At 37.2% G+C, this 19,063-nt stretch overlaps 1 protein-coding gene across 4 annotated transcripts in view; it reads left to right on the top strand.

Annotated features, from left to right (window-relative positions):
• Positions 1-19,063, top strand: part of CEP70 (centrosomal protein 70) — an 81,269-nt gene that overhangs the window by 36,222 nt on the left and 25,984 nt on the right. For 3 of the 4 annotated variants that reach the window (XM_013982061.2, XM_003358572.5, XM_013982062.2), the window contains exons 7-10: positions 2,919-3,088; positions 8,595-8,651; positions 17,843-17,924; positions 18,073-18,161. In XM_013982061.2, the coding sequence (XP_013837515.2) occupies positions 2,919-3,088; positions 8,595-8,651; positions 17,843-17,924; positions 18,073-18,161 (398 nt within the window). The remainder of the gene's footprint in view (positions 1-2,918; positions 3,089-8,594; positions 8,652-17,842; positions 17,925-18,072; positions 18,162-19,063) is intronic. The other variant, XM_003358573.5, reaches the window with a different exon arrangement.

Below are 19,063 nucleotides of genomic sequence, written 5' to 3'. Positions count from 1 at the left end.
TTTGCAAATATTTTCTCTCATTCTGTTGATTGCCATTTTGCTCTGTTAATAACATCCTATTTATTTATTTATTATTTTTGCTGGCTGCACCCATGGTGTATGGAAGTTCCTGGGCCAGGGATCAAATCTGAGTCACAGCTGCAGCAATAGCAGATCCCTAACCCACTGTTCTGGGTCAGGGATCAAACCCACTCTGCTATAGAAACAAAGCAGGATATTTAACCTGCTATGCTGCATCGGGAACTCCAATAGTATCCTTTTGATTGCACAAAAGTTTTAAATTTTTATGAAGTCAAATTTACCTATTTTTTCTTCTGTTGCTTGTGCTTTTGGTGTCATAACTAAGATATGATTGCCCAATCCAGTGTCATGAAGCTTTTGCCTTATGTTTTCTTCTAAGAGTTTTATAGTTTTAGCCTGTACATTTAGACCTTTGGTCCATTTTGTTAATTTTTGTATATGTGTAAGATAAGGGTCCAGTTTCATTTTTTACATGTAGATACCTAGTTTTCCCACCAGCAATTGTTGGGCAAATCCTGTTCTTTCTCACACTGAATGGTCTTGACCATATATCTGCCAGATTATTTTGGGGTCTCTGTTCTACCCCATTAGTTTTTTCTGCCAGTACTACATTGTTTTGATTACTTTGGCTTTGTAGTAAACTTTGAAATCAGGGAGTGTGAGAGCTTTAACTTTGTTCTTTTTCAAGATCGTTTTGGCTATGTGGGGTCCCTCGATAGTCCATATGGAATATTCCATGTTCCATTCTTTAGAATGAATCACAGCACAGTGATTCAATAATCTTATCATCTGTGAACAGAGATAATTTTACTTCTTCCTTTCCAATTTGGATGCCTTTATTTATTTATTTATTTATTTATTGCTCTGACTCTCTGGCTAGGACCTCCAGTACTATGTGGAATAGAAATGGTGAATGCAAGCATCTTTGTCTGCTTCCTGATATTAGAGGAAAGGCTTTCAGTTTTTTAGTGTTGAGTATGATGTTCAAATAGATGGCTAATGTTATGTTGAGGTAGTTTCCTACCTAGTTTGCTGACTGTTTTTATCATGAAAGGGTGTTGGATTTTGTTAAATACTGCCTCTGCGTTAGTTGAGATGGCTTTTTTTTTTCCCTTTTATTTTGTTAATGTAGTGTATTACATTGGTTTTTTCATATGTTGAACCATTCCTGCATTCCAGGAATAAATCCCACTTGGACATGGCATATAATCCTTTTAATTATGCTGCTCAATTTGGTTTGCTATGCTGCTAAATTTGGTTTGCTAGTAACTTGTTGAGATTTTGCATCAACGTTTAAAGGATGTTGATTTGTGGTTCTCTTTTCTTGTGTTGTCTGATTTTGGTAGTAGGGAATACTGGCCTCATAGAATGACTCAGGAGAAATACAATTGATTCCTATATCTTTTACATCTCGAAACCTTGCAAAATTTACTTATTCTAGTTTCATGGCTAATTTGTAGATAGAGGTGGAACTGGGACCTATGTCACTTGGCTGTTGAGCTACTTCCTGGCTTTCAGGGTGGGGCTGAGGCCGAGGATCAGTTCTGGGTATAGCTGGTAGTTACTGGGAGATGGTATAGGACCTGAAGCTGAGTCTCCCCTCTACCCCCCAAAGTCTCCACAAACTTGACACTTGACACAGCAGATAAACTGTGCTTAGATATGGCATCCTCTTCTGAAAGTGGTATATCTTAGTATTATTCAGGCCAGATAGGGATAGAGTTTTCTCCTGAGCTTTATAAAAAGTGTATTAATAGTAACAGTGATTGTGCTGTTGATAATGAGCTTTCAAAAGACACTGAGGGATGAAAGCTATGGAATAAAGGAAAACCAGACCAGTGATATTTCACTGAAGACAAGAGAGTATTCAAGATTTATATTCCAGAGTGCCCGTTGTGACTTAGCAGTAACAAACCCAACTATTATCCATGAGGACGTGGCTTTGGTCCCTGCCTTGCTCAGTGGGTTGAGGATCTGATGTTGCTGTGAGCTGTGGTGCAGGTTGCAGACATGGCTTGGATCCTGTGTTGCTGTGGCTGTGGTATAAGATTCAACCTCTAGTCTGGGAATTTCCATATGCCATGAGTATGGCCCTAAAAAGACAAAAAAATAAAATAAAATAAAATTTATATTCCCTCATATAAATCTTGGGGAACATATTATTTATTAATAAATTATTGGTTAGGGAGTTCCTGTTGTGGCTCAGCGGGTTAAGAATCCAACTAGTAAACATGAGGAAGTAGATTCTATCCCTGGTCTCACTTAGTGGGCTAAGGATCCCATTGCTGCAAAGCTTCAGTGTAGGTCACAGATGTGGCCTGGTTCCAGCATGGCTGTGGCTATGGTAGGCTGTCAGCTGCAGTTGCATTTCATCCACTAGCCTGGGAACTTCCATGTGCCACAAGTGTGGCCATTTAAAAAACAAAAATTACTGGTTAGGGACTTACTCGGAATTTTCAGCCTCCCATAATACATGAATCCCTAAGTTGATTAAAACACCTGAGATCCTGAATGATCATTTATAACTTAATTTTAATTTTTGATTCTTTTTAACATTCCTAATATTGATCCCTTCCTGATTATTATTTTCATCTAAACCTATATATAAAATTATATCAGTTTTAGAAGTTGAGTCCTTTTACTTATTATGAAACCTTGAATGCATGCAAGTATAAGCTGTATTTTCCCATTTTTACTCTGATTTTGTTACAATTTTTGCATTTATGACTTCTCAGTGTTCTTGGAGCTGGCATCCATTTGAAACAGCCTCAGTTCTGATGTTCTTAAATGAAGCAGCTTGATAGAAACTGTGAAGATAGGTGTATACAATATTGTTAAGATAGTATGTCCTAATTGTATCTAATCATAATTTATATTTTTTGAAAAATTTCTTACAGGCAAAATGTCAGCATTATAAGAAAAAACGAATGGAGCAACAAGAGACTATTGCTTCTTTGCAAAAGGATATCTATAGATTAACAAAGGAGGAAGAAGAGCGCATTGTCACTCAAAACAGAGTGTTTTCCTATCTCTGCAAAAGAGTTCCTCATACCATCTTGGATAGACAGTAATGTTTGCTACATAAATTGATATGTAGCTAGATTCATAATTTTTTAAAAACAGATTTCATCTTGGATGTGGTTATATCTCTTTTAAACTGGAGAAGTCTTCCTCTCCCTCTTCTCTGCATTTTTTTTTTTTTCTTTTCTATGTCATTAACTTGAAGAAAATGGTCATTTGTCTTTGGAGAAGTACATGCTAGATTTATCTATTGCTTTCTTGCCATGTGATTAATTTATCCTTCTATATCCTGTTTTTCCTCTAAATAGGAAGTTAGAACTAAATTCAGATGCAAGTATTTTTGATGAAATATTTAAGGTGGTGATGTATGCTTCTAATTATATCAGGAGGCACATAATTTTAGGGATGCTAAGATTGTTTTAGGGATGTTAAGATTGTTGAGGGGGTTCAAATAATAATCTGATCCTTCCACTGTAAAGTTTCCCATCATTCTTTCAACTAATTGTCTCACCCATTGATGATCTTGCAAGATTGTTTTCAATTCTGCTCTTTTTTTCTCTTTTCTTTTTTCCTGGAATTCTTCCATAAGAAATAATTTTTCCTGTTGAGTAGGGCTATTTAGTTGTATTAGTTGATTTGTTACAGGGAAGGTGAGAGCAATGCTCAGTTTTTTGTTTTTGTTTTTTTGTCTTTTGTCTTTTTAGGGCTGTACCTGCGGCATATGGAGGTTCCTAGGCTAGGGGTCAAATCGGAACTATAGCTGCTGGCCTACACCACAGCCACAGCAATGTGGGATCTGAGCCACGTCTGCAACCTACACCACAGCTCATGGCGATGCCGAATCCCCAACCCCCTGAACAAGGCCAGGGATTGAACCTGCATCCTCATGGATACTAGTCAAGTTCGTTAACCACCGAGCAATGCTCAGTTCTTTTATTTTAATTTTCACTTTTTAGAGTAAGGAATTGGTGTCCTAATGATCTCCAATGATAAGTGATAAGATTTTTTATTTGTTGATCTCTTTTTTTCAAATGTTATTAACTCATGGGATTTAATAATCAGATTATTCTGTCATTGTCCAGTGGGAACTTTTTCATGTTGGTACTATATCCTTTTGACCCAGCTCCGTTAATCTGGTTAGATTTCTTATTAGGCAGAATGCACATCCTGTATGTTTTTGCTCTAAGAGTTCTTTTGAGGAATGGAGTTATGTATTTGTTAAGACTAACACTAAACATTTTAATATCAGCTAATTTAAAGTTAATTAATTCAATATTTCTCAAAAGAGCTCTGGTTCCTTTTAGTCAGGAATGGTTTTTAGATACCACAGTTTGGGTGTTTAGGTTGCTTACCTTTATTTGTGTTGTCATTGATTTTAGGACTTTTTAGTAGCAAGTACTAGGAACTTTTCTGGGGAAAAAAGACAAACCACTAATGATTTTTTTCCAATGGAAACTGACATTACAGGACTTTTATTTAAACTCTGATTTTACATTTGTAACTCTTTTCTTCTACACTGAAAATCCTTATTCCTAAGAGTACTATCATAATTATTTGCTTTATCCTATAATATATAAAATTAGTTTCAAAATAGTAATACCAGAATTGCTACTAACAATAAGCCTACTGAATGAAATTTAAATTTATTTGCAATTATCTTTGACATTAATAATATATTCTACAGTGTTCTAAAATATCTTGAAATATTTATTTTCCATATGTTTGTTACACCAAATTTATATATAGTTACATTTATTTGTCTCAGATTGTTTTCAGCTTTTAGGGTTGGCTTTTTAAATGTATATACTTTTGAATATGTGAGACATTTATACAGTTCTAAAGTCAAAACCCTAATTACTTATATTTGAAGAAATTGTGTTTTCATTCCTGTCCTATTAACCCTACTCCTTACTTCTCCCTATAGGAAATTTAAATGCTTAGTGTTATTTTTTTTAGCAAATACAGGCAGTATGAATATTACATTCATACTTCTCCTTTTTTGTATAAATGTAGCACCACCACTTTCACGTAATAGTATATACTAATTACATTTTAATTAGTCTTAATGTGTTTACATAGTAGAATTGGTGATCTTTACTAATTAGATATTCCTATTTTACTATAAAAATAAGTGAGGTCACATATAAGTTAAAAACAAGTTAAAACTATAGATTGTTTTGATAATTATTTGAGAGATATGCAACATATATACACATATATATACAATTTTTATCTTTTTGAAGGAAGAACAGGGATAAAAATATAAATAATAACAAAATATAGTTGGAAGTAAGTGTGAATGAATAGAAAAGCAAAGAAAAGGTAGGAGTACGGAAGAACAAAAAGGAGAGAGATAATTACAGTGGGAGAATAAGCTTACTAAGAGAGAGGAAAAAGAATGAAAACAAAAACAAAATAATAGCCAATTTGAGTGAGTGAGAGGACAAGAAAGAGAGAAGTACTGAAAGAACTTACCAAGTGCCAGATGAAGTCAAGCTAATTGAGGTATGAAATTAACGGCCTATAGATTATCCACTTTACTTGGTTTTTAATAAATTTTCAGTCTGAGTAAAGAACATAAAAATTGTGAATTAACCTTATTAGTAATGCATGAGTTACAGCCACTGCAGCTCCTGTCATAAGTTTCAAAGGCATTGGGCAAAACCTTATAGGACATACACAGATGAGTAAAGTCATGTTTTCTGTGTTTATAGATCTGATAGTCTAGTTGGGTAGATAGACACATACTTATTAGGTAAGTGAAATAAAGGACAGATTGTGGTATGTTCTGTAACAAAAAGGCAAACAGGATACTAACTGGATGTGGCATAAGGAGAGATTAGTTTCCATTGAGGAAGATAGGGATGACCAGAAAGGCTTCATGAAAGAGGCAATTTGTAATCTAGATTATTAGGAACTGTAGAATTTTAATAAGTATTAATGAGGAAAAGGGTGTTTTAGTTAGAGAAATATGGTGGCAGGAAAACTGCATTTGGGAGTGGCAAGTAGGCCAGGTAATCCAAGAGGTCTGGAACACAGGGTGCATGAGATGATGGTATCTTAGGAGACAATATGGAAGGAAAGGTGCTGGAACTTTGAGGGGCTTCAACTCCAGGCTGAAGAGTTTAGGTTCTCCTTTCTGTGTAGCAGGATAAAAAAACCTCAGGATTTCTGAGCAAGGAAATTAAACAATGAAGGAGTTCCCATTATGGCTCCACAGTAACGAATCCTTCTAGTATCCATGAGGATGCAGGACCGATCTCCGGCCTTGCTCAATGGGCTAAGGATCCAGCATTGCTGTGAGCTGTAGTGTAGGTCACAGACATGGCTCAGATCTGGAGTGGCTGTGGCTCTGGCGTAGGCTGGCAGCTGCAGCTCTGATTTGACTCCAAGCCTGGGAACATCCATATGCCATATGTGTGGCCCTAAAAAGCAAAAAAAAAAAAAAAAAAAAAAAAAAAAGAGAGAGAGAGAAATTAAGCAATGAGGTCCTGCTGTATAGCACAGGGAACTAGATGGATAATGTGAGAAAAAGAATGTGTGTGTGTGTGTATGTATATAAATAGCTGGGTCGCTTTGCTTTACAAAGGAAATTGACAGAATATTGTAAAAAGAAGTTAAACCCAGAGACAGTTAACTTAGTAATCAGTTTTAATAATCTAGTTGGGAGATAATGAAGGTTAGTTTTAGGGCCAAAAGAAAGGAGATGGGGAGGAATTGATAGGCTGTACATGATGAAAGAAGGAGAATATCAAAGATCGTCAGATTTCAAGGTAGGATTGGGGAATGGGAAAGGAGGATGATAGATTTCTTTTACAGACATGTGCTTAAGTACCTTCTATTAGCCACGTAGAGGTATCAGACCTGCAATTAGAAGGGCCAAGCTCCAGAGAACTTCTAAATTTTAGATAAAGAGGCAGAAGATGAGTTACATTTGTGTGTCTGGCTAACCAAGAAACAAGAGTGTTTCCAGAAGAAGGTAGTGAGAGGTGTTACATGGTGCCTTCCCACTCTCTTATTTGTTCAAAATTCATGGCCTGACATACATTAAGTCCTCTGTAAAAGTTTGCTGAAGGTAACAGTCATTCAGAATGAATAAAGTTTGCCACAAAGGAAAAAGATAGAAATGGAATGGTAGCATAGGGAGAAATAAGGGGCTTATGAAGTATATAAAAGAAATTAAAGCATATTTGAGGGATAATATGAGAACTGCTATGTGTTGGGATGGGGAAAGTTTGAAGAGAAAGGATAATTCAGAAAGTTATGGTATTTTTAAAAAACAGTTGGTTGAATTAGCTCTGAAAAAGGAGACGGGTAAGTAATTTTCCCAAGATAGGAGTTAGAAAGCAATATAAATTCTTGCTTTAAAGATAATAATATGTGAAAGTATAGTGTTATTTTTCTTTGAGGATTTTTTCAAATTACGAAAGCAATAAATTCTTAGAAAAAATTCAAACAACATAGAAGTATGTAAAGTAAAATGTTATAGACCTGCTTACCCCTCCTGATTCTCACGTCCCAGAGATAACCACTTTTAACAGTTTGGTTTATGTCCTTTTGAGTGTTTCACAATGTGAGTGCTGTTGGCTTTTTGGGTGGACCATTCTCCATCGCATAGGGCTCTCATGTTCATTGATGAGCTTTTAGCATCCTGCCTCCTTCCCAGCTATTCATTGTGACAACCAACACTCTTCCCTAGTTAAGAACCCATAAAAGTATATGTTCTTTTCAATACGTATACAGATTTATATAGTTATTTCCTTAAAAAAAAGAGTAATACTATACATTTGGCTATGCAACATTAATTTTTTTCCCTTATCAGTTTTCATTAGGATATACAAATTTACATTCTCTCTTCTGATGCATCATCATTTTCTATAGTATGGACGTGCCATTATTTATTTATTTATTTTTAGGGCCACACACTTGTGGCACATGGAAGGTTCCAGGCTAGGGGTCAAATTAGAGCTGCAGCTGCCAGCCTGCACCACAACCACAGCAACATGGGATCTGAGCCACGTCTGTGACCTACATCACAGCTCAAGGCAATGCCAGATCCTTAACCCACTGAGCAGGGCCAGGTATCGAACCCGCATCCTCATGGATACTAGTCAGATTCTTAACCCACCAAGCCACAATGGAAACTCCTAGATATGCCATTATTTATTTAATTTTTCCCTTGTTGAAGAATATTTAGGTTGTTTCTGAGTTTTCACTCATTAGTAATGGTGCATTGAACAACTTTGTTCATCTTGGGTTACAGACTTGGAAAAATATTTCCGTGGGAGTGATTGCTAGAGGTAGAATTGTTTGGATAAGAAGACTATATGTTTAATATGTTGAGATTTAATAGTTGTGGTTATTATAAAATCTATATATTAAAGTAAAAATATGTGGCATAGTATGATACTTGCTTCCACAATCATCACTTAAATTTTTAGTGAATATGCTAGATAACCTGTATGTTTATCACTAATTTGAAATTGTGTAGAGAGAATAGTAAATGTTCCAATATAGCATTTTGAAAATAATTCAATTTATCTATTTTCTAGGTTGCTTTGCCTAATTGATTACTATGAATCTAAAATTAGAAAACTTCGTAGACAAAGGTATGACTAGTCCTATATTACAGTTATTAAAGTTACTGCATAGTAAGAATTATAACAAAAGATTTTATGACCTTTTGAAACATTAAATATGCTTTGGAAATCTACCTGATATATGAATAATCTACCTAATATGTAACTACAAATTTCTTTTTTGCTATTATGCTTTTAATGGAGGGAGGTACAAAATGCATCAATGCAAAAGAATGTTTTACATACTCATTAGCATAGTGATTAATGTAAATTAGAGATACACACTGTATTAAATCTACAAAGTTTTCTGTAACCTAAAATAATGGAAAAGGCTCCTTAAGTTTTTACCCACCACTTTTAAAGTTCTAAATGGTATCTGGGGGAACTGAAAAAATAGGGGGTTCGTTTCAGCTGTGGCGCAAGAATTCTAATGAAGCTATATGGCAGTGACACTGTGACTTTGCAGTTTCCCCAAAAGGGCTTCCTGGATGACATCATAGACTTGTATTTCCAATAACAAGCTGAATTGCTTAATAATTTAAAAGCCTGGAAAGCAGCTAAAATGTCTCAGAATTTTAAAACATGGTATAGATGCCATTTCTCTCCTACAGAGAAACTCTTTAAAGCATGGACATAACTTTAAGGATACTATGGAAGTATCAATATTCTTGATACTTTAGTTTTAATAAAGCTTCAGTAAACACCTAAGACACAAGTGGGCAAAATAGCACTGCATTATACTTTTAGAGGTATAGGTATCCTATTCTTGCAGTGAAGACTTTTAATTTATGCCTAGTTAAAAGCACCTGGTATCAAATTCAGCTCCCATTTACACAGGATGCACCAATAACACTGAGGATAGTGAATAGTTCAAGTACTACATTTCCAACATGTCTTGCCTTTTGCTATCTGATTAGTCAGCACTGGGACTCTTGCCTGTAGTTCTTCAGAATATTTTGAAAGAGGCTAGGACAAGCCAGAATATAGTCTCAAGCAATATGGAGCCCTTGTGAAAGAGGTCTCTAGATACTTCAATCATATTTAGAGAAGGGAATAAATACAGCTTGCAGTAGCTGAGTTTATTTCAAAAGAATAAAAATAATGTAGATCTTGCATGTAAGCTAAAGTGGTTTTGTAATTAATGCCAAAAATTGCCATTAATACATGTTCAAATTTCTTTTTTATAAAGCTCTTCGAGATTTTTTTTACTACTTATGTTAAAACATATTGTTGCAGAGTTCCTATCATGGCTCAGTGGTTAACGAACCCAACTAGTATCCATGAGGATGCGGGTCGATTCCTGGCCTAGCTCAGTGGGTTAAGGATCCAGCGTTGCTGTGAGCTGTGGCACATGTTGCAGACATGGCTCGGATCCCATGTTGCTATGGCTGTGGTGTAGGTTGGCAGCTGCAGCTCTGATTCAACCCCTAGCCTGGGAACTTCCATATGCGTGGGTGTAGCCCTAATAAAAACAAAATTAAAAAAAATGAATCAAGTGTTGGTCTTTGACTAACCAAAAATAGCTGAGAGATATCCAAGGCCAAATAATCTAAACTGCTTGAATATAAGGTCATTAAAACAGTGGCTGTTTGTTTTCATTGTTTATAAATGAAATGAAACAGTTCTTTGAAGAAATATTTATTTGAGCACCTATTTCCAGACATGTTCTTTTTAAGGTACTAAACAGATAGAATAGGTAAACTAGAATAAAGCAGATAAATTCTTTGCTTTTATCAAGCATACATTGTCTAGTACTCTTGCCCCAAGAATAATGACTTTCCACAAACCAGTAGGACTAATGGCAGATCTGTGCTGGTTGCTGATTCCTTCTAGAACCTTGGAGACCCTTAAAAAAAAAAAGCAGGATGGAGGGAAGAGGGGGAAGAAAGAAGTGAAAAAGGGAGGGAGGGAAGACAAGAAAAGAACAACTAATGATAGAGCAACTCCTTGCTTCTTTCTGTTCATAAAACGTTATATCAGATAACTCAGGGACCTTCTGATTTCCAAATGAAGCTGTCTATTAGATGGTAGGCATGGTGTTGGATTCTGCAGAGATAAGACCGTTTTGGACATGGTTCTTAACCTTCTAGGAACTTGCAGTCTAGTAAGGGAGATTAAATGTAAACACGTTAATAATTGAGAAAAATAGGAGACTTAAAAGCCTCTAATACATAATGTCACAATAGAGTAATTACTAAAAAACTATACAAATAGTAAGTAAGACAGGAGTTGATAACAGGAGTGAATTTGTTGTGGATGGTGTAGCCAGGGAAGCCTTTACAAAGCAGATGGGGTTTGTGCTTAAGCTTTGAAAATTAGTAAATTTTGGGAAAGCAGTAAGGCCAAAAAAGGTAAAGCAATTTTAGACTGCTTATCTGTGAGTAAAAGTTCATAGATACAAAAGAGTGGAATTTTTTATGGCACTGTAATTAAACCATTTTGGTTGGACTTCAAGGGATTTGTTAATTATGTTCATGGAGGTAGTAACTTATGGAGAGCAATCATTCAAGAGTAAGCTATAATAAATGACATCATTTGCCTTAGAAAGAATAAAGGTGCTTTTTCCTTTGATACAGAAAAGCTGGGCGATGGGGCTGTTGGTATGTATATTAGGGTTCTACAGAGAAACATAACCAATAGAATGTACATTTTTATATAGAGAGAGATTTAAAGGAATTGGTTCATGTGATTGTGAGGCTGGTGAGTCTGAAATCTGTGAGGCTGGCATGTAGGCCAGATACCCAGGGAAGAGTTAATTTTGAAGTGTTGGGGCTGAAGGCACTCTGGAGGCAGAAAACCTCACTTCTTGGATGTCTGTCTTTGCTCCTAAGACCTTTAACTAATTGCATGAGGCACATCTACCCACATTATGAAGGATGATATGCTTTACTAAAGTCTATTGATTTGAATGTTAGTCACATCTAAAAAAATACCTCATGGCAATATCTAGACTGGTGTTTGACCAAGTAGCTAGGCACCATAGCCTAACCAAGTTGACATTAAACAATCACAGTATATAAGGGTAAAGAGAAAGGCAATGAAGAATTACATGGCTTGAGAGGTTGCAAACTGTTATGCTTACAAAATCAGGAAAATAATGAAAACGAGTGAAGCAGATTAGATGGGAACTTGGGCAAACTGGAGAACTGTGTACCATCTGTCTTAAGGGGGCAACTACTGTACGCTTCAGCCAGGTGATGCCATTCAGGAATGTGAGCCTATTAAGGCTAAATCTGTTTTTTTTGAGAACCTAGAAGGTTAGATTTAGAAATAAAATCAGGTTTTTAATGTTTGTAATTAAAACTCAATGCTCTAAAAATATTTTATGGTCCAGATCTTTGGTCTGTTTCTTTAGTAATTGCTGACTAGGTTCAGGATTTGGTTTTTTTTTTTTTTTTTTTTTTTTTTTTTTTTTGTACTTTTGCTGCATATGAGTTCCAGCTTTGAATCGAGCTGTACCACCCCCCCAACCACAACCATCCCGCGTCTGCACCTACCACAGCTCACCACGCCGATCCTTACCCTGACACAACGAACCCCCTCATGTTCTAGTCGATTCGTTAACTGGCCACGGGATCTGGTTGACTTTTTAAAGAGCCAGGGAGTATATATTTTAGGTATTTTAGTCTATGTAGTATTTTTGCAGCTACTCTTCTCTACTATTGAGCACAAAATCAGCCATAGACTGTCAGTGTCAATGAATGGATATGACTGTATTCCATAAAACATTAGTTGCAAAAACCCTGCTAGATGCTACCAGCAGTTTGCTGACAACTGATTTGATGATGAAGAGAGAGAATTTGGGATTTGTAATAAGACTAGAGAAGATTTACCATAGCCGTCATTGAAAGTTTTCATGTAGAATATGCTGTGAGAAGTTCCCTCTGAGGTTGTGCAAACTGGGGTCCTCTGACTAAATGTAGTAAAAGGATTGAGGCTTTTGGGGGTGGTGGTATCGACTTTGTCATAAATTTGTAGTGAAAATCTGAGATTGGGGAGCAAGAATCTTGGGGGAAAGGAATTACTTTTTTGCTTAGCATTCCTGTTAGCACTGGTCTAGCTGAATTGAAATACTTTGGCCTGTACAAATTATGCTCAGGTCAGATACTTGGATTGACAGCCTCTCATTAAGGGAGGATGTAGGAAGAAAATAGGAGCTGCATTATACATAATGTTCCCATAGATGAGAAACTAGAAGGCATTTATACTTTGCAGTCTGTCCTAAGTAGGGAATTTTTCATGGTTCGTTGACTGAGCTGAGTTTATCCATCTCTAAGAGTAAATACTAACTTGATAGAGCAATTATAGCCACTTCAAGGTAAATTTTGAGATCTGCAAATTAGTATCACCTGAAGAAACAGTAGTACTTAAAAGAGGGTGTAATAATTAACTGACACATATATTACTAAAAAAAAAAAGGAGATGGAAGAGTTGAAAGATGAAAGAGGTGAAAGAGAAAAAGAAGGAAGATGGGCTACAATTTGGAGGCCTAAGTGTGATAAACAGGAAGCTCAGGAAAAGGACGTATGTACCCAAGGAGCTAGCAGAGCAAGACAGATGGGACATGGGCCTCTTGCAGAGGTAGAATCCCTCTACTTGACACCCATTTTTTAAGGGCAGCATTGTCCCAAGTTTATTTCATCATGAAACACAGGAAGTGATGTTTGTATACCACACTGGCTGAAAACCTCTGGCCAGTTGTCCTGAGGCTGAGGGAGATGAATATCTTGGCACAGCACACCTGTGGCACACCATCTGGGGCCTGTATTTTAGGGTGCAGGCTTGAGAAATCCTTCAGAGAGACTTGTAAAGGGCAATTTCTCAATACTATGGACTGGTATTTCTTTTCTGTCTCTGTACATGAGAAAACTCAGGGAATGCAAAGGAAGCAGCAATCAAGGCAGTAGAAATTTGAATACAAGTCAAGCAATTGAAGTCTTAGAAAACTGCAGACATGAGGGAAAGTAAGTTTTAAAATGATAGGCTCTCAGATGTGTTACTTTACCTACTTTTTCCCTTTACCCAGTGTTAGTATATCAGTATAGATTACATGGGATATATTGCTAGATTTTCTTATTAATATTCCCTGGCTACCTTGATAGGTAGGATTAAACAGCCAAGGAAAGTAACATAGGAATAAAACCTCCAAGGCTTGGATTGAATTTCTTCTGAGATGCCAGAGACATTTGGAGTTACCTCAGGGAAAGTATTTTTATAGTGAATTAGTAAAGGGAAGTCCCCTTGTCTAATTCCATCTTTCTCTTTAGATAGAAATTTTTAAAACCATCTTGGAAATGGAAGCAGGTGGCTTTAAGGTTCACCTCTGATCAGACATGATTTGGACTAGGGAAGAAAATGAAACACGGGATTTCTCTATTTTTGCTCTTTTCTTTATTTTTACCCTTTTCTCTTTACTCCTAAAAAGCACGATCTTTAACACTTGGTCCCTCCTAAGGCTTCTGGAAGCCATTGGAGAAGGGGTGGGGAGGAATTTGACTGTGGGGATCCCAAGTTCAAATGAGAGTTTGTGGATGCTTAGAAATTTTTTACTTCAGGAAAACCACAAAATCTGTCAATGCTAAATAAAGGACTATATTCTTTACTGAAACTCATTTCCCTTTAGGTCTGCATACATTTAAAAGTGGTCTCTTCTACTATATTCATATATTAGGTTTCCCTTGAGAACTAGTATAGGCATAATGGCAGGTATTTTAGAGTATATATAGGGAATGATGTGAGTGCATAGGCTTTGAAGCCAGAGAGATTTTGAATAACTTCTCTAAGCATTGCTTCCTCACTTGTTAAGTGTGAAATAGTTTGTATAAAACATCTATCTTATTACTTGTTATAGAGAAGCTACTCAGTCATCCTCATCATTGTTGTCTTTCCTAAAATAGTCATTTAAAACTATCATGTGTTTTAGAAGATCTAAGCCTTATGTTAGTACAGCTCTCTCAAATAGAAATGTAATGCAAGCCACATATATAATTTCGCATTTCCCAGAGTTCCCGTCGTGGCTCAGCAGTTAACGAATTTGACTAGCATCCGTGAGGACGTAGGTTCAATCCCTAGCTTTGCTCAGTGGCTTAAGGATCCAGTGTTGCCGTGAGCTGTGGGGTAGGTTGCAGACATGGCTCAGATCCAGCGTTGCTGTGGCTGTGGTGTAGGCCAACAGCTACAGCTCTGATTTGACTCCTAGCCTGGGACCCTCCATATGCCATGCGTGCGCCCTAAAAAGACAAAAAAAGATGACCAGTTTTATAAACATGAATACAAATATTAAAGGAAAAAAAATTTTAAAGGCTAGGGGTCAAATCGAGCTGTAGCCTCTGGTCACAGCCACAGCCACAGCAACACCAGATCCGAGCCACTTCTGCGACCCACACCACAGCTCATGACAACACCAGATCCTTAACCCACTGAGTGAGGCCAGGAATCAAACCCACATCCTCATGGATACTAGTCAGATGGACACAGTTTTTGCTGAGCCGTGATGGCAACTCTTCATCTTTTTTATTTATTTTATTTTTCTTTTTAGGCCTGCACCTGCAGCATATGGAAGTTTCTGGGCTAGAGGTTGAATTGGAGCTGCAGCTGCAGGCCTACTCCACAGCCATGGCAATGTCAGGTCCAAGCTGCATCTGCAACCTAGGCCTAAACTTGTGGCAGTGCTGGATCCTTAACCCACTGAGCAAGGCCGGGATTGAACCTGCATCCTCAGAGACAATGTTGGGTCCTTATTAACCCACTGAGCCACAATGGGAACTCCCAGGTTTGAGATATTATATATAATTCTCTTTTTAAGGCCTCAAATTGTCAGCATTTCTTAGTAAATCTTAAAGTCCTCTGAGACAAAACCTCCATGTGTTAATTGGGCATATGATTCATCCAAAGATAAAGTACTTGCAATTTTTCAAATTAAATCAATTGACTTTTGATATTATAAGGTCTTGTATTCTCCAGGCAGTTGTTTGTAGGCTTAATTGAAGATCTTAAACTTTTTATAAAATAATCTGTTTTTGTTGTTTCTCATAATTTCCCAACACAATTTCCATAACAATTTATTTTACCATCTTTACATGTAAGGATAGTTTCTGTTTTTGTGCAAGACTTCAAAATGATTTATAGCTTGTCAAAGCTAAAGGCTCAGATTCTACTAAAAATTTATTTTAAAAGTTTTTTTTTTTTTTTTTCTTTTGCAATATATGGAAGTTCCTGGGCTAGGGATTGAATCTGAGCCTCAGCTACTATCTGCAGTACAGCTGTGATAATGTGGGATCCTTTAACCCACTGCCCTGGGACAGGGATCAAATGCATGCCTCTGCAGTGACCTGAGCCGCTATACTTGGATTCTTAACCCAATGCAGCATAGCAGGAACTCCTAAAGTTTTTGTTGTATGGATAATTTTTAGTTCAGTAACTACTTTTTTTTTTTTTTTTTTGGACCATGTCTATGGCATGTGGAAGTTCCTGGCCAGGCATCATACCTGTGCCGCAGCAGTGACACTGCTGGATCCTTAACCCACTGAGCTGCAAGGGAACTCTGATTTCTATTCTTTCTTGACTGTTAAGAGGAAACATTATATTCCTTATATTTGCTGAAAATGCTTCTTTCATTACCTACTTTATTATCTTAAAAGATTTTTTTTATATAAGAATTTTTTTGGTAGTTCCCAGGCTAGGAGTCAAATCAGAGCGCAGCTGCTGGCCTGTGACACAGCCACAGCAACCGTGGATTTTTAACCCACTGAGTGAGGCCAGGGATTGAACCCACATCCTCATGGATACTAGTCAGGTTCGTTATCACTGAGCCACAGTGGGAACCCCCTGTAACAACTTTTTAATAACAGCTTTATTGAGATATAATTCACTTGCCATAAAATTTACCATTTTAAACCACCATTCAGTGGTTTTAGGATATTTACAAAATTGTGTCACCGTCTTCAGTCAATTTTAGAACATACTTATCACCCCACCAGGAAACCTCATACCCATTAGCAGTCACTTCTGTCTTGAGCCCCTACTCCACTGCAACCCAACATCACAAAACACACAATTCCATTTACACAGAATGTCCAGAATATGCAAATCCATAAGACAGAAAGTAGATGAATGCTTACCTAGGGGTTGAATTGCAGTGGAGAAGGGGCTCAGAGCAGAGAGGAGGTCGGGAGTGATTGCTACTGGTTATGAGGTTTCTCAGTGGGGTGATGAGTGTGTTCTAAAATTGACAGTGGAGGAGTTCCTGTTGTGGCACATTGGAAACGAATCCAACTAGTATCCATGAGGATGTGGGTTCCATCCCTGGCCTTGCTTAGTGGGTCGGGGATCTGGCATTGGCATGAGCTGTGGTGTAGGTGGCAGACATGGCTCAGATGCCTCTTTGCTGTGGCTGTGGTGTAGGCCAGCAGCTGTAGCTCTGATTCGACCCCTAGCCTGGGAACCTCCATATGGCATGGGTACAGCCCTAAAGAGCAAAAAAAGAAAGTTGTGGGGGGAATAAAATTAACAGTGGAGGTGGTAACACAACTTTGTGAATACTGTAAAGTGGTATTTCATTGTAGTTTTGATTTGTGTTTCTTGAAGGACTAATGATGAGTGTCTTTTTATTTGTTTATTGTCTATTTGCGTATCTGTTTTAGAGAACTACCTATTCAGGTCCTTCTCCCCCCACACCACCCCATTTTTTTTTGGCTTCATCCATGGCATATGGGAGTTCCCAGGACAGGGATCTGAATCTGAGCTCGAGATCCTTAACCCACTACAAGGGGCTGGGGATCAAACCTCTATGGTGCGGAGACAATGCCGGATCCTTGATCTCCTGTGCCAACAGGGGCGACTACCCTTTGCCCATTTTTAAATTGAGTTTTTTGTCTTTTTATTTTTGAATAATAGTTCTTTATTAATTCTGGATACAAGTTCTTCATCAGATTTGCAAATATTTTCTCCCATTGCATTCTGGGCGGTGAGATACAGTGGTGAACAAGACAGAGTTCTGTCTGTTTGGATCTTACATTCCAATTAAGGCTTAATGAACAAGTGTATACTATAGTGCCAGCTAGTAAGTAGTATGTTCTAATACCATTTTCTGTGAGAATAAATAGGAAATTTGGCTCAAGTTTTAGCTCATGTTTAGGTTATCAGACTCTTATTGATTTAATTTTTGTAAGCTAGATTCTTTCTTTGAAGATAAAATTTTTCACGCATGTATCTTTTCATAGGCAATATAAAGATGATGAAAGTCAGTCAGAAGATGACTACATAAGTCTGAGTGCCTCACCCACTTATAAAGGTCTTCTAATGGTATGGGGACTATATGACTATACTATAGATGCCATATGGCTATATGACTATAATATACTCTATGGCTACTTACTTTTTTATAAAGTAAAATAATAATCTAAATAATCCCCTAGGGAAGTTAACTGTTTTTCTATGAAATATGTTGCAGTCGTTACAGAATCAACTCAGGGAATCGAAATGTAAGATAGATGCACTTTTAAGTGAAAAGCTGAATCTCCAGCAAGATTTAGAAACCAGGTGAGAGAAACTTTTCTTCTTCTTCTTTTTTTTTTTTTTTTCTTTTTACAGCCACACCTGTGGCATATGGAAGTTCCGGGCAAGGGGTTGAATTGGAGCTGCAGCTGCTGGCCTACACCACAGCCCCAGCAATATGGGATCTGAGCCACATCTGCAAGCTGTGCTGCAGCTTTGTGGCAATGCTGGATCCTTAACCCATTGAGCGAGGCCAGGCTAGGGGTCTAATCGGAGCTGCAGCTGCTGGCCTACGCCAGAGCCACAGCAACGCCAGATCCGAGCCACGTTTTCCACCTGCACCACAGCCCACAGCAACACCAGATCTTTAACCCACTGAGCAAGGCCAGGAATCAAACCCACAACCTCATGGTTCCTAGTCGGATTAGTTAACTACTGCACCACAATGGAAACCCCTACATTGGGTTCTTAACCCACTGAACCACAATGGGAACTCCCTTTTTTTCCTCTTTATTTTTAACTTTTATTTAAGCATGTACTGGAATTTTGAATGTTAAATCATTCTATCTCCATTTACTCTAAAACTAATGTTGGGAACCTCATACTCTTACACTTATTTTAGTCAATTGTCTCTCATGATGAAAATAACAAAAACACATATGTAGGTAGGTAAAGAAAGTGGTAAAATAGGAAGAAGGTAAAACTGGGCAGGAACTTGGAATAGATTGTCTTATGACAGCAGGTTCCCCATTCCTAAATCACTTTATTTTTTTTCCAAGCTACTTTAGAATGTCTTAGTATTTTATCATATGCCTGTATTGTGGGAAGAGAGAAAAATTTTAAAGTTTAAATGGCGTACAACAGAAAGGTTATCTACATACAGAATACTACCACAAAGGGATGTCACTCTACACATTGACAGAAAGTAAGGAGAAATACACATTGTT

The sequence above is a fragment of the Sus scrofa genome, chromosome 13 (assembly GCF_000003025.6).
Source record: "Sus scrofa isolate TJ Tabasco breed Duroc chromosome 13, Sscrofa11.1, whole genome shotgun sequence".
In the NCBI taxonomy this organism is placed as follows: domain Eukaryota; kingdom Metazoa; phylum Chordata; class Mammalia; order Artiodactyla; family Suidae; genus Sus; species Sus scrofa.
The sequence above is the reverse complement of the archived record's forward strand: the minus strand, read 5'-3'. Positions and strand labels throughout refer to the sequence as shown.